At 45.8% G+C, this 25,117-nt stretch overlaps 1 protein-coding gene across 4 annotated transcripts; it reads right to left on the reverse strand.

Moving 5' to 3' along the window:
* Nucleotides 1–169: 169 nt before the first annotated feature.
* On the reverse strand, nucleotides 170–23,849 carry map3k5 (mitogen-activated protein kinase kinase kinase 5). 4 transcript variants are annotated; one of them, XM_086100373.1, is made up of 31 exons: nucleotides 23,206–23,849; nucleotides 23,031–23,127; nucleotides 20,342–20,481; nucleotides 19,766–19,789; nucleotides 17,972–18,168; nucleotides 16,838–17,006; nucleotides 16,278–16,384; nucleotides 15,170–15,340; nucleotides 13,829–13,941; nucleotides 13,497–13,656; nucleotides 13,015–13,168; nucleotides 12,769–12,876; nucleotides 12,031–12,077; nucleotides 11,262–11,357; nucleotides 10,127–10,208; nucleotides 9,731–9,864; nucleotides 9,214–9,341; nucleotides 8,449–8,585; nucleotides 8,004–8,109; nucleotides 6,183–6,340; nucleotides 4,904–5,081; nucleotides 4,692–4,709; nucleotides 4,286–4,463; nucleotides 3,907–4,075; nucleotides 3,644–3,829; nucleotides 2,811–2,916; nucleotides 2,353–2,593; nucleotides 2,155–2,267; nucleotides 1,843–1,967; nucleotides 1,675–1,751; nucleotides 170–1,150 (listed from the first exon to the last, which is right to left on the reverse strand). In XM_086100373.1, the coding sequence occupies exons 1-31, from the start codon at nucleotides 23,443–23,445 to the stop codon at nucleotides 1,090–1,092; spliced, it is 4,020 nt and encodes a 1,339-aa protein (XP_085956499.1). In that variant the 5' UTR covers nucleotides 23,446–23,849; the 3' UTR covers nucleotides 170–1,089. The 4 variants fall into 4 exon arrangements, with proteins under 4 accessions (XP_085956499.1, XP_085956498.1, XP_085956497.1 ...); XM_086100372.1 differs by having other exon boundaries at nucleotides 17,972–18,165; nucleotides 23,031–23,849; XM_086100371.1 differs by having other exon boundaries at nucleotides 23,031–23,849.
* Between the last annotated feature and the right edge of the window lie 1,268 nt (nucleotides 23,850–25,117).

Below are 25,117 nucleotides of genomic sequence, written 5' to 3' on the forward strand. Positions count from 1 at the left end.
TATATATAATAAAAAAAATCCTAAGAACTTGAAGTTCTGTGTTTTATCATCGATTATTTCACTGCTTACGGTGTGAGGTTTTGTCTTGGTATTGCCATCATGGTACTTTTATGCAAAGTATTCAACCAGCCAATCGCAGAAGATAAAAAAAAAAACACGACAAATTGAATCTAATTCCATGACGAAAAGTTTTATTTCAACAACATGACATTCCGCCAATCTTGTATCATGTTAACTGTGAAACAACATGGACACCGCTCCTGTTTCTGACACGGTTTTCAAATAAATGTCAGCAGTCTTGTATACAAATATAAAACGTGTTTACCTTTAACAATTTCCTTCCAACAAACAGCAGATTGAATAATATCTCAAACAAGTTGGAAAAAAAAGAAAATCATTGTAAAAATAATGAAAAGGTGAGCAGATCAGATACAGTATATACTGTAATTGGAATTGGTATTCTCCTATGACTTGACACATTAGAAAATCCAACAATACAATACACGAGCATCGACATGGAAAATCTTTAAGTTATATTTCGTACATGTATGCATGTTCACATTTCAGATATTCCACAATATTTACAAGGTTTGTGAAATGTGAATAAAGGGCATTTAAATTAGTCTAAAAAATGCAAAAAACATGAATGGCATGCAGTGACATCCTTCAGTTTTGCTAAAAAATAAACGGGATGCAGCACCCACAATAAAATATGATCAAAGCTGTAGGTAAGCCAAACCGAAAACCGTTCATGTCGTATTTTTGTATCTCAGGCAAACAGTCAGTCTCTAGATATGTAAACGTTTCATCGTGTGGAGACAGGAACAACTGTTGTGAGTTTACAAATGAAACTCCACGTCGACGTTGTTGTAACATGCCTGTCGTGTCCATAAGGCGGGTCGACGCTATAGTGGCACTTGACAAAATGACATTTTCAAAAACGATCACAGCACCCTACCAACAGAAATAGGCTTTAGCGTGGGTGGAAAGCTGCAAACGCGGGCTCTTGTTCTAAAAATAAATACTGAGGTATTGAGGAGAATACTGAGGTGTCCTGGCTTCTCAGAGTGGCTGCCGCCACTTAAGGCCTCAGGTGGGCTGGTGCCTGTGGTCCGTGATGGCCTTCCAAAGTTTACACAAGATTCCGCCTCTGCACAGGACACAAAGACATACACGTACATAAAGGGGAAAATGTTGACATTCAATGCATCTCGAAATAGCGAATGCACTCAGTCAGGTATTGGCATAACCGATAAACAAAACTTGCCTAATGAACAGAACTTGCCTAAATATGTTCTGCTTCTGTCCCAGGCATAATTCAGGGTTCTGTAATTGTGACATAAGCGATGTATGGTGGCAGTGAACTTATTCAACTCACTTCAGAATATGCGGCAGCTTGGCAGATAGTAAAAAAATTATTTGCATAAAAAAATGCTTCAAGATGTTTGTCACTTGGGTTTACTGTCAAACTAAACAGAAAACAAATGTTGTGCATCTGCTTCAGATATGTTTGTTTTGCCGAACGATAGTGAGCGATGCAAAGCGGCATAGATGGGCAAACAAATATGCTTTTTGGTGCCTACAAAGCTGAAGACATCGAGAGCTTTCCACGTCCAATTAAAATGAAGAATAAGCGGTAAAGAAAACGGATGGGCGGATAAACTGTTGCATTACCTCAGTCTGAGACTCTTCAGATCTTCTCTTGTGACATCATGGAGGATGTCATTCAATGTGTACTCCTCACTGAGTATCTAAAACAAAGAAACGCGACAGAGTGATAACAGCAGCATGAGAAGATGAGATCCAAAGATCGCTCCGCAAAGGTTAAAATCAGATCCACACCACATCTATGGAGTCTTGGTCCGCTCCATAAAGCCTTAACCAGCCGCTGAGCTCTGCCTCTTCACGTTTTTGGGCAGGTTGAGCCCCGCGTGCTTGGGGACCACACGTCGACGTGGAGATGTTTGCTGGAGATCGGAGAGAGGGACAACCCAAAAAATCTTTTGTCGAACATGGTCACTTTATCCAAGGAGTTGTTTTTTCCCCCGTGTATCCTGACTTTGGCCGAGACACCGTATAGTCTAGGTCACCGCTGACCCAGATGAAGAAAAGCACTATAGTGAATCGCTGGATGGATACAGAGAACGTGTCTACCTGTAGTGTGAGATCGCAGTCGTAGTAGTCTGATCTCCTGCTCTCTCTCCTCCAGAACTTGTTGAAGGATGGCCTGATATTCTCGCTCCTTGTCCAGAAGCTGCTCCAGCAGCCTGATGTCGCACAGGTAAGAGGAAACATCAGTATGGATCGCTCAAGACCATTCATTTAACGTTTGCGATCACGGCAGATTGCAACCTGTTGGTCTCCAGCTTCATCCTGCCGAGCTCCATGCTCACGGAATGCTGGCCGTTACGCGACTCGTGTGACACAGTCGAACTGAGCGTACTGACTCCCGAAGTAACCACCGTCTCATCTTGACTGGAGCTCGCCGGCGGACGTCTTTGCTGTGGCGAGTTCCTCTCAGTGTCCTCAACATCGGCGTCCTCCTGGTCAGGAGCGTCGCTCTCTGATGCCAGGCTGAAGTGAGGCCTCAGCTCTGAACACAAATCCACACCTCGTCGCATGACTGCTGCCGACATTATCATTCATTTGTGGCCCGATTTATTTCATGCAATTTTTACTAGGGAGGCTCAATGCCATTTTTTTTTCCCAGACCGATACCAGAACAAGTATTCGTTCGGAGTACGGATACCTCTTGTACCTTTGATATCCATATACTAAATCGTTAAATTCTCAGACAGCAATGTGGTTACCTGGCACCAAGATTGTGATGGCGGTCTGCACTGCTTTTCGGATGATGTTGTCCAGTGCAAACATCCAGTGAGGTTTGATGTTGTGGTTTCGCAACACTTTGTTCACCTGAAAACAATCAAAAGGTCACTCGGTGAAGTTTGATGGGTCTTTTGTCTTTTATTATTCGCATCTCAAATTTCCATTCCATTCATTTTGAGTTCTGCACTCCTCTGTCATTTTTCTTTATACCAACAGGGAGCGCCAGAGCACCATCTCATTTGCAGAATGACGTAAAGGGGGTGTCCCAACTTTTGTCTCAGGAAACAGAAAAATGAAGCCCGCAAGGGCTACTTTGACACGCTTCCTCTTTAATCCATCAATTTAGCAAAATATACGCCAAGTCATTCAACTGTTTTTATTATGAAAAACGGATGCATGTCATTTCTCTGTTACAGGTGATATGGCAAATTTAGTTGCTTATGTTGGGATTTCTTTTTTTTCACTAGAAAAGATTCACCTGCACTAAGCAACAGCAGACTCACATCACCCTGAAATCGGGTATATGAACACCGTCTATGTCAATTAATTGGCAGTTACGAGAGGCAGAGCAGACTGACCTTTGTTTTGGCAAGAGGTGCCATCATTACTGACAGATTGCCCTCTCTTTTGCCTCTCTTAAAGGCTTTCTAATCATAAACTGGCCCGAGTTCAACGCCGAAACCCGGCAGCTCGCTCATGCAAAAAGACAACAATTAAAATGAAATGTTCAGCGCTGCCGCTTCAAGGAAGACGATCTGAATATGAGATGAGGACTCGCCGTAAGGAGAAGAGAAATCCTCTCTTTGCTACTTACAGCGTCCTGGAAGCCGAAGAGTACGACCTGCAGCTGGCTTATGGCCGTGCTGTCAAAGTCCAGCTCCAGCTTGAGTTGAGACAGCGTGCGGGCGATGATTTTCCTGTCGGCCACTCGGACAAAGTCGGCCAGGCTGACCACCAGAGTGGAGATGTGCTGCGGTTTCATCTTCATTTCCTCCGATCCCTGCAGGCTCAATGAAACATCCGGAGCGGAGGGATTTAGTTGTCAAGATTGAAACTGGATGCACAAGATCTACCAACCTGTGTGAGGGCCTCCGTCAGGTTGGCCACCACCTTGTCCAGGTCCTCGGTCAGGATGTGGTGCAAGGTGGCTCGCCTCTCGCTGTCTTTCTTCAGCATAAAGAAGCCCGAATCTTTCTCTTCAGGAGATGGAGGTGCACTGTGGTCCTCAAAGTTCTCAACTGGGATGCTGCAGAGACCAAACAAATGGATATTTGGATACCGTGATATTTGATTCGACTCAACTCAAAGCAAGATTACGATGATGTGGGGGGTGGTTAATATGTGAAACCTCAATATTTAAACGGACTTCTATGTTTTACTGGAACCAGCATTGTTTCATCCAGCCCCCCACTTGAATTAACAGCAAGCGACAACAATGCGGCGTGACTCATTGTACCTGAGGAAAAGCGACCGGGGCCCCTTGACATCGCGCTCGCTGTAGCACTTGACGCTGGGCTTGAAGATGAAGGGGTTGGTGTGGAGGTCGTTGTCAGGGGAGACGGAGCCATACTCACTGCTGCTGCTGGTGTCCTCAACCACCACAGGCACGGGCAGGGAAATGCTGCGCAGGTACTCTGAAAAAGATAAAAGAAACAAATCAAAGAATTGAGAGGCACGAGCAGCATCACACGTGTGCAAACCACTCGGATTATTTTCTGATTTTGATCAAAGGGGACATGATTCCAAAGAGCGATGATTTATTTTATTTATTTTTTATTGCTGCCAAGCGATGCGGAAGAGTTCTGAAGACGTCTGGCTCGCAGCAGGAGACTTAGAATAGTGCGAAAAGCAACGCCACTCACCTGTGCCGGGTGACAGAGCTGTGGAAGAAATGCACAAAATATGTGTCAGTGCTCAACAGAGCAAAATGGTTCATGATTACAGTAAAAGCCTGGGGGGGGGGGATAATGTAAGCACAAAGGCACAAGCCTTTTTTCCACTAATCTCAACATCATGCGATTGATAAACAGGAACCCCTGACAGTTCAATAAATAAATCAGAAAAACATACAGACCCGTGAAGCTACTTTTACTCCTCTTCTTGCGGCTGGTGACGGTGAGGAACTCATCTGTGAGCAGGTCGAAGGCGGTGGCTCGGCGGTCCGGGTCGGGCTCGAAGCAACGCACAATAAAGGCCTTTGCCTCTGGTGACATGGACTCGGGGATCTCGGGGTGGATCTTAAACATTCCCACCTGCGAAAGAAGCACGCACAAAGCCCCCAAAGGGGAAAATGTTTTCCCAACGTCTTGAACGCAGAGCCAAACGTGGCCGATAAATAACAGTCAAAGTTCAAGCATGAGAATTTCCTGGCAACGCGTGTGCTAAAATGTCTCGTCGAATGTCCCATTCCACAGGGATGAGAGAAGACGCAAATTAAATACCTCAGCTACGATTGATGTTTTTTGCAAATGATTTTGTAGTTTTTGACCGATAAAATCTGAGCATGCTCACATGGAATTCACCCCTCAAGACTCAATAAAGTTCACTCCTTGTTGACTTCACGAGATATTCGGCGGAGCAGCGTGAGCCAAATTCACGTATGGAATATTCCACGATTCAGTCTCAGACGGGTGTGCTATAATGTGTTCCAGACGGCCTCGAAAGAACTGTACTGTGCTCTCCTCGGCGTTGGCACCGGCGTAACAATTCATTCAATTGGCACGCGGCTCATTAACGTCAGCGTGTTCAAAAGAAAGACGCACACAAGCGGGGAGCGGAAAACATGACGCATCATGTTTGTTTGTTTGAACAACAGTTCATACAGAAACAATGTTTATGGTTTCGACTCGGTCGGCTCACATGACGGTGCAGTGCTATTGACACAGGCAGAGGCATGAGCGAATTCAGATTATTTCTTTCCATAAAGACCCCCCCCCCCCCCCCAAAAAAAAGTGGTATCTCATGACTTGGAAAAGTATTTCTGTAGCAGCATGAGCTGAACTGAAACAGTGAGAAATGAATTGAGCCCAACCCCCTCATCCAACACTTTATTCTTGACCCTTTTAAAATATGAACAAAACAAAAAAAATGTCAATAATGTCGTCTTGAATCTATCGTGAAAACGTGAAATTTCAGCCAGAACAAGTTAGAACTTGAATCGGTTGCAGTGCAGATTTGCATTTTGCATAGCCAGCTGAATATAATGGGGTGTGAAGAATTCAGGTTAAAAAAAGCATGACGTTGAACGGCATTCTTTGTAACGTCTTCGTACCGAGTGTTCAAAAAAAAAAAAATCTGAAATATGTCTCAACATGTACCGGCTGGTCCTTTTTTTTTTTTTGTCAGTTAAGTACCTTAAACATAGCAGCCTGTGGTTCCCCGAGTTCATAGAAAGGAGGTTTCCCAGTCGCCATCTCTATAATGGTGCAGCCCAGAGACCAGATGTCTGCTGGCTTGCCGTAGCCACGAGGACCCTTGTCGATAATCTCTGGAGCCATATATTGTAGTGTGCCTAAAAATAATAAGAAAGGAGTAACATGCCAATTCAAATGCCATAGAGATACGTTCAGGATGCGTTCATAAACACCGTCTCGGGGTTGCCATGGTACCCGTACATATTTTCAATAGTGCTTGTTTTCATGAGGGTTGCTTAGGAGTTCGAGCCAGCTGATTTGGGTAAGAGGCAAGGTACACACTCGACTGGTTGCCAGTCAGTCGCGGGGTGCGCCCACGTTTTTGGAATGTGGGAGGCCGTAGAAGAGACCCCGAACCTCAAACCGCAGAACTATAAGGCAGACACGCTGACGACAAGACCACCATGCTGCCGCCGTGGTTGTCACACATGCATTATTCTTATTTTTGGGGAAACAAATCCAAAATTGGAAAACATGGCCTCATAGAAAATAACGTCATGTTTTTTCTTTTTTTTTTGTTGCATACTTTTGATTTTCTTGTCCGGGTTCCCCATAGTCCCGATGATGATGACATCATCTGGACTTGACGCATGTTCTCGCAAACTGCTCTAATAAGCTTGAAAGGGGCTTTTACCGTTGCCTACAGCAAGACCGGTGACTTCCAGAAATAACATGCTCATTGAACAAAGCACAGTGTGCTAATAATAGCCTCCTGACTATTTACTGCTCTGAGGAGTGCGCGCTGTACTCAAAACAGGCGGCGGCTCATTTAAAGCAGACACCACCTATACAAAGGAACGGCCCTGTTTTCCTGAACAAGCGCTGCCTCAGGTCACAAGGTAAAGTCCCCTCCACTCCACTCGGATGTGACAAAGAGTGCGAGTGGCCTATACTGAGCGGCGCCTCATCTGACCACAGACCGCGCACTAATCCATCCAGAGCCTCAGTGGTGGCGAGGACCAGAATACAGTAGTGCTGCTAACAGCCAAAGACAAGTCATCATTGATCAGCATTACTGTGTACTGTTGAGTCCTTGATCTTGTAATAGTAATTGATAGCAGAAGGAACCATATCTCGTATCATGACATATCTAACTATAAGGCAGTTGAGTACTCCGGCTTCCAAAAACAGGCATGTCACACCCGTTGTCCTTCAGTATGAGCGTGAGTGTGAATGGTTGTTTGTCTATATGTGCCCTAATTGGCTGTCGACCAGTTCAGGGTGTAGTCTTGCCCAATGTCCAAATCCATGATTTTTTAAACTTTATTTTTTATGGTAATTTATTCAATGAACAGCAGCAGCATGTTTAGTTGACCATTTTGTGATGCACAGTAAGGGCTGGAGTGCAACCTGGAGCACACATGTGCTCACTTCATTTCCATCCCTTCAAATGCATCGATGGAGAAGAGTTCTCTCTACCCTAATGTGATAATGAAGTCAAGTATTATATTAGTCACTGGCTTTGTTGCCTGGCGTGGGAGTGCTGTTTGTGGCTGTGGGCGGGATTATGCAAAATAAATAAATAAATAACCCCGATTTAAATGCTTTGCATGAAAATTTGTGGAGGTGGAACATCATCTAAGGAATAAAGTATTAAGATTTATTGTGCATCCGGATAATTGCACGTGATTTATCCTCGCACCACTCCTTTGCAAAAGTTCTGCATAAAACTGGTTAGAAGTTTTCCTTTCCCCCTGCACACATTTGATGCTCACGTTTTAAATTAGGCTGACAGAAAGGGCACATCGAATCGGCGCGTACCTGTGAACGTCTCGGTGCAGGGGTTAATCCCAGCCAAGCGCTTGGATGTGCCAAAATCGGATATCTTTAGCACGCCGCTGTAGGTGTTGATGAGCACGTTATCACCCTGAGGATTTCAAATAAAAACAGTGAGAAGAAAAAGTCACAATCCGGTCAGTGAACGCAGGGCGATGGCATTGTTGGGCTGACGATGAAGCTTAACCAGGGACAAACATGTACGGTTACATCACGACACCCAACAATTACGGTACATGTCGCCAATGACTTTATGGCCATGTTAAATGAGGCGGAAGGCAAAATATATTTGTTGCTATGGCTACGCGGGTACAAAGATGCTGAATCGAATAAGTGTGGTTTTGTCATTAGGCCCCAAAATTACACTAACACTCTCTAGTTTCCAGCACAGGAAAACATCTGCTGGATCACAGTGTAAGCAATTTGTTACCTTGATATCCCGATGTGCGATCTGATTGTCATGCAAGTATTTGAGTCCCTCCAGAATCTGCCGTGTGTAGAAGCCTATGGTGGGCTCGTTGTTTTTCAGAGGACCCCACTTGGATCTGAGCAGTGCGGATAGACTCCCTAAGGTGAAAAAAGCGCGGGCGCAAATGAAAAATTAAAGTGACAGGATGGAAGAATTGGACTCGGAAAATCCGCGTTTCAAATGTTACATTTATTTTTTAATAAAAGAAAGTAGCGTGGCTATTATTAGCATGGGACTTCAGATTGACCATTCAGGACACCTTACAGGTTGCTTTGTTTAGCATGTCAAATGTTTAATTCCTGTCAATTTGCCACAGTGGCTTAACAGTAAAGTTCCACCGCTCTGGTGAGGTCTGGAAGCCAAGAACCCAATCACCTCTTTCTATGCCCCTAAAAATAAATAGGAAAATGGCTGGGTGTGAACATGTTATTCCACAGCTGGTTTGGTTGCGTGGACTGTGAGAATCGAATGGAAAGGGTGTGTTTGCTTTTGTTGGCTGACTACTAGAGTTGGAGTGGACTCTCCAATGTGCAGTCTAAATGACTACCTTTTATATATTTACCTGTAGATTCTTTTTTTTTTTTTTTTTACCCGACAGAGCACATTAAAAACACAAATATCATATCAGGAAGCAGTTAAGCATGTTTACACAGCAATTTAGGACCACTGTAGAATTATTATTATTCCCATCAATAAACAGTATTATTGTGTTAGCAGCTTTGGTACCTCCGGGCACTTGTTCCATAAAGATCTTGATGAAGCCGTTCTCGCTGATGGAGCCGAGGTATTGGACGATGTTTTTGTGCTTCAGGTGCTTATGGAGAGCAATCTCCTCATGGAGGGGTTGTGAGTACCTGCGGGGGAAAAAAAATTGAGTGATACACGTGTCATTGGGATGATCGAATTCAAATTTCCTGTCAGCATTCTTCAACAAAATGTTTGGGTGATATTTTGTCTATTCAGCGATGCAATTTTGGAGCTTCTCAATTATCTCGGGGCGGACTTGGAGCCAGTCACAAGAAGGAGTCATGCCATATCATATATGAAAAAACACTTTTCAACTCTGCATTATTTGTAAAGTGTGGATATATTGTGCAGGTGCTTGGTCAAAATACTTTTTACTTCATTAAATGTTCTGAAACAAGTGTTGTATTAACATGGGCCAACCTCTGCTGGCCCAAAAAAAAAAAATTGGCGTCTAAAGAACAAATGAATTAAAATTTGGACAGGCTCAATGTCTCACCTGCTGTCTCTCTCTGGTATCTCCTTGATGGCCAGTCTGACCTGGTTGCTCAGGTCTCGGCCCGCGTACACCACTCCAAATGTACCTTTTCCCAGAATCACCCTCTCACCATGTTCGTCATACTCGTAATCATACTGTAGAGACAAATTCATACACAGTCTTGAATAAGTCAGAAATAATTGCTGATCTTGGTTTGTTTTGCGTTTATTATTAGGCTTCTGCGTCAAGAAGGGTCCGAAAGTTATGCAAACAAAGGAGCAGTCATTGGTTTTGTTCTTCCAAAATCCAACAGGTGCAAAGTCTCATCATGCAAATGAAGATGAAAATCGGGCCAAGTGTTCTCACGTGCTCCACGGGAGTTCAACCGCTATGCAAAACTAGTGTGCTGTATTTCACCTCTAAGGCGTCAGTATCACAGTCTCCCTCGTCCGGACCTCTCCAGGCCTCCTCGGTGATGCTGTTGACCAGCTCGCAGAACCTGACAATGAGATGCCACTTTAGTCCAGACTTGTCCTGACCCGTGTGTGTGTTTCACACTTCACAATTTGTTGTTTTATCTTTCAAGAGTTGTGGCATACTGCTAAACATGAGATGAATTGGATTGTTCCAAGCATTCACAGTTGCATTATGAAAGACATTACACACATTTTACCGCCATTTTCCAGACTTTCAAAAAATCTATTTTGATTTTTTTAAGTATTTACACTTCTGTTCCCACTGGTAACCTTCAGCATATGGAAAAAAAAGCTATTATTGTAAAATATTTGACTGGTGCTTTTATCCAGACGGTGTTACAGTGTGTTTACAAGCACACCTCCCACACACACACACACACACACACACACGCTCATCGTACACAAGCTGGGATTTAACGTTTTTTTCATAGTGTCGCGCGGTGTGCATGTAGGTGCCGCACGTGTGCATGCAGGCGCACATCACACACACACACATGAAGGCACACACGCGAGTCAACTCAGCTCCCGCTCTCCACCTTCCTTTCCCTCGTGCCACGTTGCTCTCGCCACATCCCACAATCACTCCCGTACGCTCCATCATGCAAAGAAGAGCGGCATGACAACAGAAGGCATGACTCATTGACGCTCACGTGCCACATCGGGGGCGCTCGGAAGAGTCCGAACGCTCGGTTCTTCAGTTTTGTGAGTGCAGGATGGCGAACGGTCGCAAAATGAAGCAAGGTGTGTTGGCAGGGACAGCGGCGTGTGAAATGTAGCACATGAGGGCTGAGCCGTGTGCATCGTTATTACACGAGATAATCCCTCCCCGAGCCAAAAATAGTGGATAACATTCACAAGCTATAGATGCTTTTCATCAACTGATGTGTGACAGATAGCAAGGGAAAGTATTTTAGTGGACACTGTTCCCCTGCTACATCATAAATCAACAATGTCTTTACTTGACGATGCAAGTACCGGTAAATGGAGTTACAAGCTTAGTCACTGGACACATTTCAGCGAAGCAATTATTTATTACGCTGAGGGAAAAATCAAAGGTTTTTTTGGAGGTCACCAACCTTTTGCAGTGCATCTCCGTGCAGAAATAGATCTGGAAGTCCTCTGCATTGTGAAGGACGTAGAGGAAAGCACTGCGCTCGTCAAACTTGGAGATGCTGAGGGGAGACGGTCAAACATATTGCCGTGAGAGCAGATTCGAGTCACGTGGCGAATCAGTGACATCAGCCATCACATCTCTGCTTTTGACTAGAAAGCCTGCTTGCCCGCGCATCGCATACCCTGCCATATAAACTGAATCCCGGTAGAGCTGCACAAGTACAATATGCAGCAGTCACGATATGCAGACAAAAGGGTGCATTATAATAACAACGATAATAATAACAGCAGTCCCAACTAAACCACCGAAATCTCAATTCACTACATAGATGAAAACTTTTCATCGGCCGGCTTGCAAGCGAGCTGCAGAGCCAGCCAGAAAAGAGTAAATGCCCAGTACGTGTGCTCGGATAGCCTGCTACTGTGTCTCACTGGCTTCGTGCAGGCCGAGTGGGCTCCGAGAGTCGAGTCGTTCCCTAGCAACGTGTCAGCCCGCTATGTTTCTGTGCTTCAATCGAATTCCCCTAAGAATCGCGGAATAGCGAGATGCAGAGAACTCACTGACTGACCAAAGCAGAGTGCAGTATGAAAGGGGGCGCTTTCTACCAGTAAATTACAATGACCAAAATACAAGTGCAGTGCTTCGTACCCAAATGTCAAGAGTACACAACCGCAGTGAGAAACCATCATAGTCCTGAAGGTACTGTGAAACGATACAATTGTATCACTGACCTGACACCTCGCACTGACGTGGCGCTGAAGTTCCACTCGTGAATCCCCTTGTTGTGCAGGACATGCCATATACAGTAATGATACACTGATTAAACCACCGGCACAGCTTCCCGCAGTGAATAAATCACAGTGTCCTGCGCGGAATACAATTTGCTGAGAGCTGGATTAGAAGCAGTTGAACGCCGGTGCCACGAACCAAAACTGGGCTGATGATCTTATGGTCATGAAACACATTCGCAGTTACTGTATTTCATTCGCTTCAGGAAATGGAGATAATGAGGAGAAGGGAAATAAGGTGAGGAGAGCTGATGTGGGATGTTTATGTGGTGCGCGCAAGCAATAATGGATGGATAAATAAAGAACATTGCCACCGACAAATATATTCGTAAAGTAGATTTTTCAAGGGGTAAGTCTGAAGGAGGGCCTGGCCCAGTTTGTCTGTGAAATTCAAGCTTTGGCACAACTATAATGACAGACACATGCCAGTAGATGGCACCGTTGCACCAATGAGAAAAATATGACAATATTCTCTGTGTCTTGAAAGTTCAGTCAAAATGGGAACATTATTAACTATTAATTTTCAAATATTGTGCCAGAACCAAATTCTTCAAATAATATTTGAAGAATTTGGTTCTGTAAGACATTCTTGAGAGTGGCTTAACTCCCAAACACAAAGCATGCTTATAGTGCTTGTTTGAATAACTCCGGCAAATCAAAGAATACAAAACTCAATCAGACCTTGTCGTCATGAGTCACATGCCAGATGGACACCGTGTTGTCATCCACGTCTTTGTTTATGGACAAATATGATGGCTGGTAGACTTTAGTAGGCTCCAATATCAACACCTGGGCAAAGAATACAAAACCGGTTTAATCTATGACATCATCAGTTTTGCAAGACATTGCCTTCTGAGCATGCTTTTTTTTTTTTTTTTTACACTCAAACGATTGTGAAGGATTAAATCTCTGCCTGGCTGCACTCACAGGAAATCGCACGGAGGACACGTCTTTTTTGGTTGCCTCGACTAGAAAGTCCATCCAGAAGTCCATCACTTCCAGTTTGGGGGCTGGCTGTTCAACGCAGGGCTTCTTGAATTGCTGATAGATCAATATGGTCTCCACCAGGGAACGGAGATACCTGAAATACGTGTGTCATTCAATAAACATACAACTGAATTAAAAAATATACACATGGCGCTAACCTATTCTAATCATAATGTAAACAAAAAGGCGCTTTTCAAACAACTTGAGCCCTTTGTGATATTTTTTTTCCTTGCTTAAATAACCCAAATGCTCACACATGGGCCGCAGATGGCAAGTAAGCTCTTTGAATCGAAAGTGGAGCACATTTTAGATCACAGACACCTGCTGGAGATGGACCCAGCCAAAACGCGTATTTGTTTTTTTCTTTCCAATTCTGGGGTCCATCCTCCTCCCAGAAGGTCTTGCAGTATGCGTCTTCTCACCAAATAGGTGCTTTGAGTTTGAAGAGCTTCTCGGAGGCCTGGATGACCCTGGTGTTGTCGCAGGCCAGGATGCTGGCGCCCAGGAAGAAGCCCACATCCCAGTAGCTCTGCAACTTGTCCAAGCTGCCCTTTTTACCCAGCAGGCTGCTCAGCTTCACCCCTGCAACAAGATGAGGTCATTGTGTAAATGCTGGGGGACCTTAGATTGATAAGACTAGAGTGGGCTAAGCCAAATTTGTAGATTTGGAATGGGCCCTGGCGCTAACAGAGTGTCACATGAGTTAGTTATGTTAGCAAGACCGAAATCGGACAAAAATCGCATTTCTACTCACCCACTTTGCGAAGCTCAAAAGAAGTTTCAAACTGGTGTCCGGCCGCCAGGAGCAGAACAGCGTAGTTGATACCAGAGTGCAGTGTTGGCTCCGACTCAAAGCCCATTTTAAACCTGGACAGACAAGGACCGATAACTTTAATAAACATGCCTCCTCCAAGAAATGCGTCATCTAAATTCCCAAGCCTCTCGGATGTGAAATAACGGATGACTTTACACGGCTCCTGCAGCTTGGTGAAACAGCACAAGTTAGAAATTGCAATTAGAGCCATATTGAGTTGGGGTCACAAACCGACAGGAGCATTCATCTAATGGGTAATATGCTCATCGGAGGGAATGAAGGCGATTAGGTCCCGTTGCTGTGTTGTGACAGGCCAATAACAGCCAGATGGGACTCACCGCAATACTTCAACCGATATGAGAACCTAAAAGCAATTTCCACTCCACCGCAATCAACAATTTCATGTTGCCCCCCCCCCCCCCACGGTGGCGTTAGCTCTAAGTTTGTGCAAAAATGACTTGCTTCATCCCAAATACAGCCTTCCCTCGCTATTTTGTGATTCATCATTGGCACACAAGTTATCGCTCGACCAACTCACACAAAAGCTGCTGTCGGCCACAGCTCTCACACAGACACTCGCACGCAGGCCAGAGCTCGCCTCCTAAAGGCAAATGCCTGTACACAGACTAAAATATGTCGCTTCAGTATTTTCGATACATTTTATAGCAGATTTTTCTAAAGAAAGCAAAGATCAGATGCATTTCTTGGAGCTACGGGGGTGAGAAATGTTAAGCCACTAAGCCTTTCATGCAGCGGCATTGGAGGTGCAAAAAATAAAGAATGAGGAAGCAAGAATCACAAAAAGGAAGCTGCAACAAATGAATAATGTGCCTTTCAGAGTATCGCCCTCCCACTTCCATTCAGAGTAAGCAAAAAAAAAAAAATAATAAAACCAGAACCCACTTGGGCCTGAAGCATTAAACCAAATTACTATTCTAGTTTAATTATTGGATTATTTAGTCATGCATAATTTCCCTAAAATGCTTAATGGACGAGAAAATGCCAGGACTCCTTAAACTAGATTTACTCTGATGGCTGAAGTGCTCCATTGTGTCACCTGAACTATGGAGTGTACATTGTTTTGACCATTCCTGTGCTGAAGAATTGCCATTTTCATCACTTTTACATTCCAACTGACACACCATGTACGGTTTCGTTCAGTGAGACTTGCGATGTCTCAGCAAGGATGTTGCCAAATCTCACAATAGGCTCCATTCTGAGTAACTGCGTCAGCGCCCACTGATAAAATGTCACACGCACCACCCTTGTTGTCTCACTCACCAGTGCGTGCCGCTGTCTCTGCTCTGGGTGTCCGCGAAATGCGATTCAAGGAACATGTCCTTGTAGATCCGCCCGATCAGGCAGTAGATATCTGAGGCCACCTGCTCTTTGGCCTCCACGAGGGGAAGCATGATGTCCAGGGCCTTCTGTCTGTCGCCGGGCTGGTTCCTCCTGTGCGCACAAACACCAGACAATATTCATGTTCATGTTTTTACATCTTCATAGTGTATTATACGTCGTAGTTGGCAGCCATTTTGTTGGAAATGGTTACAATCGTGACACGCGCCTCGACTTGTACTTCAACCTCATCAAAAGATGTTTTATGTTGCTTTATCACGATGACACTTACATTTTGCATGCATCAGTATTTGGAATTTGAAATAATAATAGTAAACACAATCTTCCTCCAATGTTGCGCCTTGAGCTGGCGATCCTAACATCACTTCCTTGTAAAGGGCAAATCAGTTGGAGCCAAACATTGTTAGGCACGGCACCCGGCAGAAATATTTCCAAAGTGCCGCCAAGCTGTAGCGTCGCACGTCTCGCTGCTGTTTGAGCTGCCTGGTCGCATCAGCACAACTAAAGGGAGAGCAACTAGTCAAGGTTGGAGCGGGGGCTCAAAATCCCATTTTGTCTTTTCAGTAGATCTGCGATGTATCTGTGACTAATAAGAAGATGCTGGTTGAAAACAACCACTTGACAAAATAAAATGGAGTAAATTCAGCACACCGTTTTTTTTCCCCTCCAGTGCGTCTTCAGTATATTCTTCAAATAACACGACCACGAATTATATATACTGTACGGGAATGTTGAGAAACTCATTGACTTTGTGTTTCTTCACAGTGGCTTCCTGTTCATTTGCATCGAGCGGATGAGCGCGGATGTAGATGCTTTCACTTTCCCATTATGACAGTTGAAGGAAGTTCAGTGTTGCGGTAACGCATCAATGAGACAAAAAAAAAAGTGAAGAAAGTGGTTGTGCAAATTGTTTTGAAGGGAGGATATGAAGTGATGAAAAAAACAAAAAAAAAACTGGCTTTTGAAATGAAGTGAAGTTCAGCCAGGTGGCCCAACGCTGCTTGTTCACACCGTGCACCCGCTAACTCACCTATTCAGTGCAAAAGCATAGTGGAACTTCACATGTGGATGCGCCACAAGGTCAAAGGTGGGCAGCTTGCCCAGAGTCTCCACCAGCTTCACGACCGACTCATAGTCCTACACAACAATTAAACACAGAACACGCATATGAGCCACTTGACATCCGACGACAATGGAGACATCGTCCGCTCCGCCACCAGCAGCGCTTTGAATAATCGCTCGACCCTAATCATGTTTTTTTTTTTGTTGTTGCCCCCGCGCTGACTATACCCGACGCGCGTTTAATAATTCAGCGCCACCTCGCAGCTCGCCGTTGCCATGAATCATCGATGAGGCTGAGTGCACAGGGCGAGGAGCTGGTGCCTAAGCGACGTTGCAATGCAGCCATTAAACCATCGAGACATACTGTACGCGTGCATCATTTCACTATGCAAATCAGATGAGAGTCGTCTCAAAAATGTTGCCATTCTCAAGTCTTGTTATTTTAATTTCATAAACCACAACGCACACAGACACTCTGGTACGAAGCCAGCAACCCTTGCTGCATTTTGGTTTGCTTGTGACAATTACCTGAATGTCTCGGTATGTCAGTAGCAGGTTGATGACGATGTCCACCGAGAGGCACTCGACGTTGTCCAGCCGCTGCTGTATTCGGCCCAGCTCGGCGGACAGCTCCGCTCCGGTGTAGAGCTCCCGAGCTTTTCGGATCTCGCTCAGAATGGTTTCCCGAAAATAGTGACTGTGGGAAGAGGGGCAGACTCATAACATTTCAATCTCGCAAATGTGGGGGAGAATGCGGAGAAATGATGGCCAAGAGGCAAAATACTCATGGAGTCAATTAACGGAGAACTGCTGGTTATCGCTTCGCGGCAAGTAATAGCCGTGCCCGAGTAGAATATCCGGGAAATTTGCCCTTTGGTGGGTGTGAGCAGCATGTGGTTGAAACCAGAGAATTATCATGCTTTAAAAACAAAAAGCTTGGAGTATTTGGTCAAAATAAATGTTTGCTATCCGCGGCCGCACAATTCACTCTTCCATCGGCTTTTGAATCCGGTGAGCGATGGTGCCTCTACCGAGCACAAGAAAGATAAACAGAAGAATATTAAAAAAAAAAAGAAAAAAAGATGAATTTGATTTGACTTTATTGGGTGCATGATAAAACTAGAGTCAAAGATTGCCTTTGTTTGTTGTAGCGGCGCATGGCGTCTTGGGTTTATTACCTGCAGTGTATGAAAAACACGTCTATCATGATCATAAAAGAAAGTGCCGGAGAACCTCGCTGAACCACATCAAGCGACATTTGAAATAGATTTTTATATTGGACCATGATTTCTCCACCTCTTAGCTATTTTTATTTCTTCAGGAAAGGAAGCAGCAGAAGGATGTGGTCAAATGTGTGCGCTGTGCAGTATGCCCGCGGTACTGGCACAGTGAGGTCAGGTTACCTATTAAGAACTTCCTGTTCAAGGGAACAACCCCCCCCCCCCCCCCCCCCCCGTTTGCTTTATCGCTCTCGGATTCTCGTGCAACGCTCACCTGAAACTTGAGGGTCAAGATGCCCTTGATAGTTTGTATTTGGACGGCGACAAAGCTCACAAACGGGATGCTTGAACGCTTCACTTCACAGCTTTCGTCACAGTGGCTTAGCAACATCAACAAGAGTGTCTCGTGCAGAAATATTTGCAGCCTCTTTGTGGGACTTACTGCGAGCTGGCCTGCGAGACTTTGAGTAACTGGATGAAGCGGTCCAGGAGGGGCATGCAAATGGGCCCGAGCAGCATCTCAAAGTTGGGCTGCATCAATTCAGTGAGGCCCTTCATGAGGCTGCCCTCGCAGCAGTACACTTTGTTGTGCGGCGTCACCATGTACGGGATGAAGGTGTAGTTGGCTGAGCAAGTCTGCTGGCACAGGACAAATTGCGTTGAGGAACTAAATGATTTTCCTGAACGTTCGCTTATTTCCTCATCTCCAAAAAAAAAAAAAAAAAAAGAAATAAGCACAAGAGGAAAAAGCAGATGCACCCTTCAGTGTAATGTAGCCGTTGCTCAAAGGTTTATATCGAGTGTGCCAACTCTGCTAATTTCCCTTAAATCATTAAAAATAATAATAATAAAATAAAAATGATACGTATTTGCGACCGACGTTCCAGCCGAGAGGCAAAGATTACGTTTCCTTGGTGGAAAAGGAGCCACCGGGAAGGAGTCTGAGCTAATTGGCCAATTCAGTGAAGGAAATGAGGTGACACACAATCGAGTGGTTATAAGGTGCAGTCTAAATAGGCTGCGGTAGCAGGCCAGGGTGGCGAGCTCAGGGCCAGTCGCTCCCGACTTAAAGAACTTTCCTCCAAAAGTGACGCACAACAGTTCGGGACCGTTTCCTGCTGCCGCTCGCCTGATGAAAAGCCTTTGCTTTTCACTCAGGGCCGCCTCGGCATTCGGCAAGAATTTGCCGCGCGCTAACGTGTGTTTGTGTTCTGCCGTTCCGGCGCTCAGTCTCGACGGTAGGATAGTTTCACCAGAGAGTACGAGTGTCTTCTATTTGTTTTAAATTCTCCCTAGCCTGCAGCGGAGAGGCGCGACCCCGCTGAATAAACAAAGAAGATTCAAGCGCATGTGGTGTTTACAGATCGGGAAAGTAAAGATAAAGTGGCAGGGCATGTGTTTGTCCCGAAGAAACATGCAGGGGCGGCTTGAAAAAGACGCCTTCGGAATGTCCAATATTTGATGGAAATGCCAGCACATGAGCGTGCGAGGGCGGGCGGGCGTGTTTTCCTGCCATTTCTTAATATGCTATTGTTTCCGTGTGAAAACTGACATGGGAGAAAGAAGGAAGTGAAAGGAAGGTGCGGCCGCGGAGCAATGAAAGGCATCGATGCACCTCGGACTCCAGGTCCGAGCGACGGGGATCCGTGACATCATTGTCCCGGCAAAGACGGACGGGGCCTTTCGATTCCACCGACGCAGGATGCCAAGTCCCCGCGCTATATTTAGCCGCCTGTGAGATTCATGCCGTCGAGAGGATCGCATGCCTCGCGATCATGCGAAATCAAGCTCGGGCAGGCAGTTGCTTGAATGCAACGCGATTTATTTATTGGCGAGAAAGTCATGTCGCCAACAAGCCACCGAGTCTTTGATCCGTAAGTGAGTTCTCCTACACGTGCTCAACATATCCTAACATTTGCACATCTACATGCAGACGGCTACTTCGGGTCTCGAACAAGAAGCAAGGAAGAACGCAAAGTAAGCGCACTTGGGAGCGAGCGCTCGCACTCTCACTGCGAGTGATCATCAGCCCACGCCACAAAGTACGAGTCGGCGTTCATGCAGCGAGGCCACCGCCATTCACGTCCTCGCCAACGGTTCAATCGGTGCGCCTTCTCTCGTTCATCAAGTTATAAAACAACGTGCAGTGCAGTCAATGCCGATCCTGTCGTTTTGTGATCTTAAAACGGCAACGTTATTATGTATGGGTGAGAGGTGGAAAAGAAAGACGACTTACAGTGTTCTTCTGGCATATTATTTCCTGATGGACGAAAGGAAAAACAAAATGCACATTTTAGACTGTCAAAAAGAACAATTTCATTTGCATGAATGAATTTTAAAAAATGACCTATGAACATGTAAGACTTAAAAGGTATGACTACTACTGCTATCCAGAAGACATGCAAGATTAGAACGCTCATTCGCCAAAAGCTGACACATATTTGAAAACATTTCAAACTTCCCAAAGAAACGTCACATAAAAGCAAACAAAGAACAAAAACAAACAAGAACAAGTCCTGTTTGTGTTTTCAGGAAAAAGAAAAGTCAGGACAATGTGGAGGTGCATGCTTATCAATGATTAAAGCATGGCGGAAACACTAAGGAGCCCGCGTAAAGTTCCTCTCAGAAATTTAGTCTGCTTCCATCAAAGTAATTATGCATGTGGGTGTTGCTCATGGAGCCAAAACACATTAGCCCGTCAATCCCACGCTGACCCACCTTGACGCTTCCCAAATATAGCCTTTAATCACCAAGCTTATGATTAAAATGCAATGCTTTTTTTTTTTTGGTCCCGCTTGCAATGGGAGCATACCTGCAAAGATTGGACCGACTCGGAATTGGTGTCACAGTAGAGGATGATGTTGTTGGCCATGCTGAAGCTCTCTCGAACTCCCAGGTGGTAGAAGAGTGACGGTTGGCGGAAAGCGTCCGTCATCTCCACGACGGCGATGTCTGATGGAGACAAGCGCGTACTACTTTTCAAAAGGAATCTAGCTTAACTCATTCACTCCCAAAGACGTTTTTAAACGTCTTTTCAGACTTGGTCTAGAATTGGCTGGTACTGAATGAGTTAATATCGCAGCCTTTGCAACGCAAACGTCACGTTCACACAGTGGCTTGAAAGTCATTTCGTAAGATTCCAAACATATCTTAGACGGCCTCAATGTTCGTCTTTCGGAAAATTCTGATTGCCTCTCTTAAGTCGAGGCTACGTGCCAGTCGCTGAGCTGAGACCTTTTCATTTGCACGATCGTGACTCAGGAGTTTCTCTCCACGCCGTTTCTGCAAGACGCTGGCCGCCTGCCCCCTGCGTTTTAATAAGCAGCGCAAAAAAGGGGATTGAAACTGTGGTCTGACAAATCCCCTCTTGACCTACGTTTGATGGGTGCCAGGCAAAATGCATTTTCCATACAGTGAAGACGTCACACTTGGCTTCTGATCTTGAGATGACACAACTTGCAGGAAATATTTGTTCCTTCTGAGTGAGAGGAGAGCAAGAGAAAAAGAGAGCGACTTGAGTGGAAATGCAGCCCCCCCACCCCTCACGTGCCACAATGGCGGCGGAGTTTCCCGCCGAGTGTCCTGAGGGCTCATTTGTTGCGACCTTGTGCTCTCTCAGATGACACGCAATTAAGCATGCAGAGTTAACAAGAGGGGATAAACAACCTAGCGGGGAGGGCGGGAGGTGGAGATGGCGGGGGGCGGTAGCATTCCAGCAGGGCTTTCAGGTTGTCCACTGAGCAAAAAGTTGAATCATGAGGACAAAGGATGCTGAGGATGCCAGTGAATTGCAATCACCGATTCCACATCAACATTTCCGGTTAGACTTGTTCAGGATGAAGGCTGAACAGGGAATTGCCGATACGACATGCCCACTCGGCAAAGGGGACTTTCAACGATTTGGATTGGACTGAACGCGATGCGAGTGATCAACTTGATTCCAGCGCAATTATGCCCCCCCCCCACCCCCCCAAGGCCAGTCACTGACGCCACATTCTTTGCACATGCAGATTAGTTATCGTATATTAAATGTGTCCTGCTTTCGACAGGCAGCCGATGGGTACTCGGGCCTGTTGAAATCCGTCTTCTAAGTTAGTTGTCGCACCTACGGATGCGTCTTCTTCGATGAACCCCGCCGTGCATGTTTTTTGGAATGCAGGCGGAATCCGGAATAGCAGGAGAAAAGCCAGACATGCACAAGGAGAATATCGGAGAGCCCCGGCAGATATGCCAACCTGGGAACTTTTGGAGTGCATGTCAAACATGCTAATCACTACGCTAACCTGCTTAACCAGTTTTATCGTTCCCAATTCGTCTCTCCCTTTTTTTTTTTTTTTTTTTTTTTTGCAAAAGCGGAGGGAGTTATCACGTCTTCCTTTTCCTTATCCGCCTTTGTTTTCTATGACAGCAGTTTCAACAGCGGTTATCCGCACAGCGGCTTGTCACCGAAGATAAGGAGTTGTACTTGTCCACCCAGCCTCAAATATTTCATTGTCTTTGAGCAAAAGGAGAGCGATTGAAGGCGGATGAAGCAGGAGCTACATCGGCCTGGTTCTAACTCTCGACTGGCATTTGAGTGTAGAATAGTGATCCTGAGCTCATTGGCATAAAAAACGAGATTAAGCTAATAACTTGGCATCCTCTGGTTTATCTTTGTTAGCACTGTGCAACTTCCACAGGTTTGTATATCCTCCCCCTGGCATCTCCCAGCCCAAATTGATTCGTTTCCGCAGGACCACGCGACCCAGATATTGAAAGGCCAACACCTTCGTTTTGCATTTGACAGTGACAAAGCGTCGCTCCATATTCACAGGCAGCCGCCGCCTGGCCAGGAACCCGCGGTGGGATTTCTGTCCCCAGCCTTCATCACTCACTGCACTCGCGCAGGAGGAAGAGGCGACTCAGTGTGTGTGAGCAGATACTGTGCATTTCTGGGAAAAAATGCCTCGGCCCTCCCATGTGAACGGTGAAACATTTCCACTGAAGTTCAGAACAAGATAAACAAATGGAAAAAAAAAAAGAGAGGTTCTTGCGTGTTTCTCCGCTTTGTGGGCTCAAGAAGGAAGTCTGGCAGTCATTCAATCCATCCACCCGGAAATTCTTGTTCTCATTTGTATTGCATGGGGAGCCGATACCGGCTGACTTAGGGCGAGAGGCTTCAAAAGCAGAATGTGGAAATAAAACGGCGACGTTTCGTGCGTGCTCGCTGACTTTCACGTGCATTCAACCGGGAGTAAACAACTTGATGTGCAGGCTGCAGCCTCATGTAGTGGCACGCAAGCTGGCTGCTGAGCTCAGAGCAACCTGTCCCGCAGGCATCCGATTTCCGGGAAAGAAGTGACGCAGCAAAGGTGTGACCTTTGACATTTGTGCAAACATTCCAGTCGTCCGGTAGTCATGAGGAGCGACATTTCCTTGCATCAAACAATCGAATGTTTCAATGACTCCGAGAAAAAATATAATAGCAGCCCGACGCATGAAACGAACTCGTGCGTCCGTACCTGCGTTGTAGAAGATGTCCAGCACTGTGGTCTCTCCAAAGTCCAGCTTCCCAAAGTGGACCGTCTCCAGTTTGCTGCCCACCGCCTCACAAGCGTCCTTGAGGCATCGCAGGGCCATGCACTCGGCGTTGTTCTGCTGGTTCGGCTCATTGTTCAACACGTAGGCGACACTCACCGGCCTGCTTTTGCACGACTTGCCCGCGGACAGCAGACCGCCGCCGTCCATCGCGCAGTTGGCTGAAGTTTGCCCGTGGCCCCCGCCCGCAATGACAGAATCCTGCCAGAAAGTCCCGGCCGCTGGAAGCCCGACACCCGAGGCTCCGGCAGCTCCTCCGCCGCCGACATCGGCCCCTCTGGCGGCGCAAGCCCCGAGGCAAGGCACCGGCAAGGAAATGCCCTCCTGCTCTTTACTCATCTCGAGTGTCTCTCGGTGTCTTTTAACGCGCGGATCGAGAAGAGCAGCGCCGCCGCGGGATCTCCATGGAGAGAGCCCAGTGGTTACGCGCGGCGATTTACGCACGGCGCCTCGCGGCAGCACCGGCACGATCGAGCAAGTCTCGCGTGGGTTTAACACAAGTCCACTAGCCGCAGGGTAATATCATGCTGCGAACGTTGCACCCTGCGAGTCACGGCGATTCTCTCAAAAACATGGCGCAAGAACAACCATCTCCGTGCATTCGTTCCTGCTGCTTTGACGGCTCCACGCAAGTCGTGCAAGGCGGCCCGGTCGTGGCCAAATCGTGCACGATCGACACAAGCAAGGTCGCGCACAACTCGGTAGTCGAATCCTGCCCAGTCTCGACTGTTTATCTTCTGTTCCGTCTACTTGCAGCGCGGTGGGCGGAGGCAAAAAAAAAACAAAAACGGGAAACCTCCCGGGTGTGGGCGGTGACGAGATGACCACGTGTGAGGCTCTGGAACGGCAAAACTCGAACTGGATCGTTCGCCATGGCAACGCGTCTCGAAATACAGTCGCAGTGAAAGTCATATTGATATTGTGTCATGTGAATATTATCATCGTATTATATCGCGCGAAAGGTGGGCAAACAATTGGGGAAACTAGTTCAATGAATGCGACAAATTGGAAATAATACCTGATGCAGATGTTTTGGTCTATCTAGTATCGATTTGATGGTAATTAATGATTCAACTATTTAATTTAAAAAGTTGAATGCATATGCATTTAAATTGTGTTTATTTTACAACTCTTCTGGGTTTACATCCATACATACATTACAATTCATATCAGTGTAATAGAAATAAAATTATAATAATAACTAGATAAGAAAATTATTTGACATTGTTGGATGATCAATGAATCGACGCAATTTGTCTTGACAGTATTTGAAATATGTTCCCGTGTTTTACCGGATCCAGAGCATCTTTTCATTCCTGTTTAGGCGGCGCCATCTAGCGGTACATCTATAATATCACAGTCCACCGTGGAATTTTTACTGTCATTGCCATTTTGTTTTCAACCTGAAAAAAATGGATAGGTGCAGATTAATATTTAAAACATATGCTTCGTTTGTGGGATTAAGTGTGGGGTCTTGACCAGCATGCATTTGGCGTTCAAACGGGCAAGCTTCAAAAGTACTTTCAGGTGATGCTGCGCGCGTTACGTCGACACACGTACGTAATTCGGGTTAAATCACCACAGTGAGGACGGAACTGCGTTGTAAACCAAGGACCCCTTGCCAAAAGAGGACTCCTTGCACAATGGCCGCAGACCACTTTCCTACCACTGGGTGTCCCTCAATAACAGCGCATTGATTCCTTCAAGTGTTGCACTTCAACTGCGTGTGAAAATGCTGTCACACGCCCAACTCGTCCGCGAGACGGTGTGACGGTGTGAACATCTCCTCCAGTGGCACAATCACACACGACACTCGCATTTGCGTTCGGCATAACAGAAGAAAACAACGGTGGCCTTTCGCAGTGTTTCCCAAACTTTATTGAGCCCAGGCACATATTTTGCATTGGAAAAAGCTCACGCCAACCCCCAAAAACGTGACACCAAGTGATCCACTGAAATAATGATTATGTCTCAATTTCCTCCCAAACTTACTCAGTCAGTGTCGACTCTT

This window comes from Hippocampus guttulatus, chromosome 20 (assembly GCF_054856545.1).
Source record: "Hippocampus guttulatus isolate MCC_2025c chromosome 20, RoL_Hgut_1.0, whole genome shotgun sequence".
Classification (NCBI taxonomy): Eukaryota; Metazoa; Chordata; class Actinopteri; order Syngnathiformes; family Syngnathidae; genus Hippocampus; species Hippocampus guttulatus.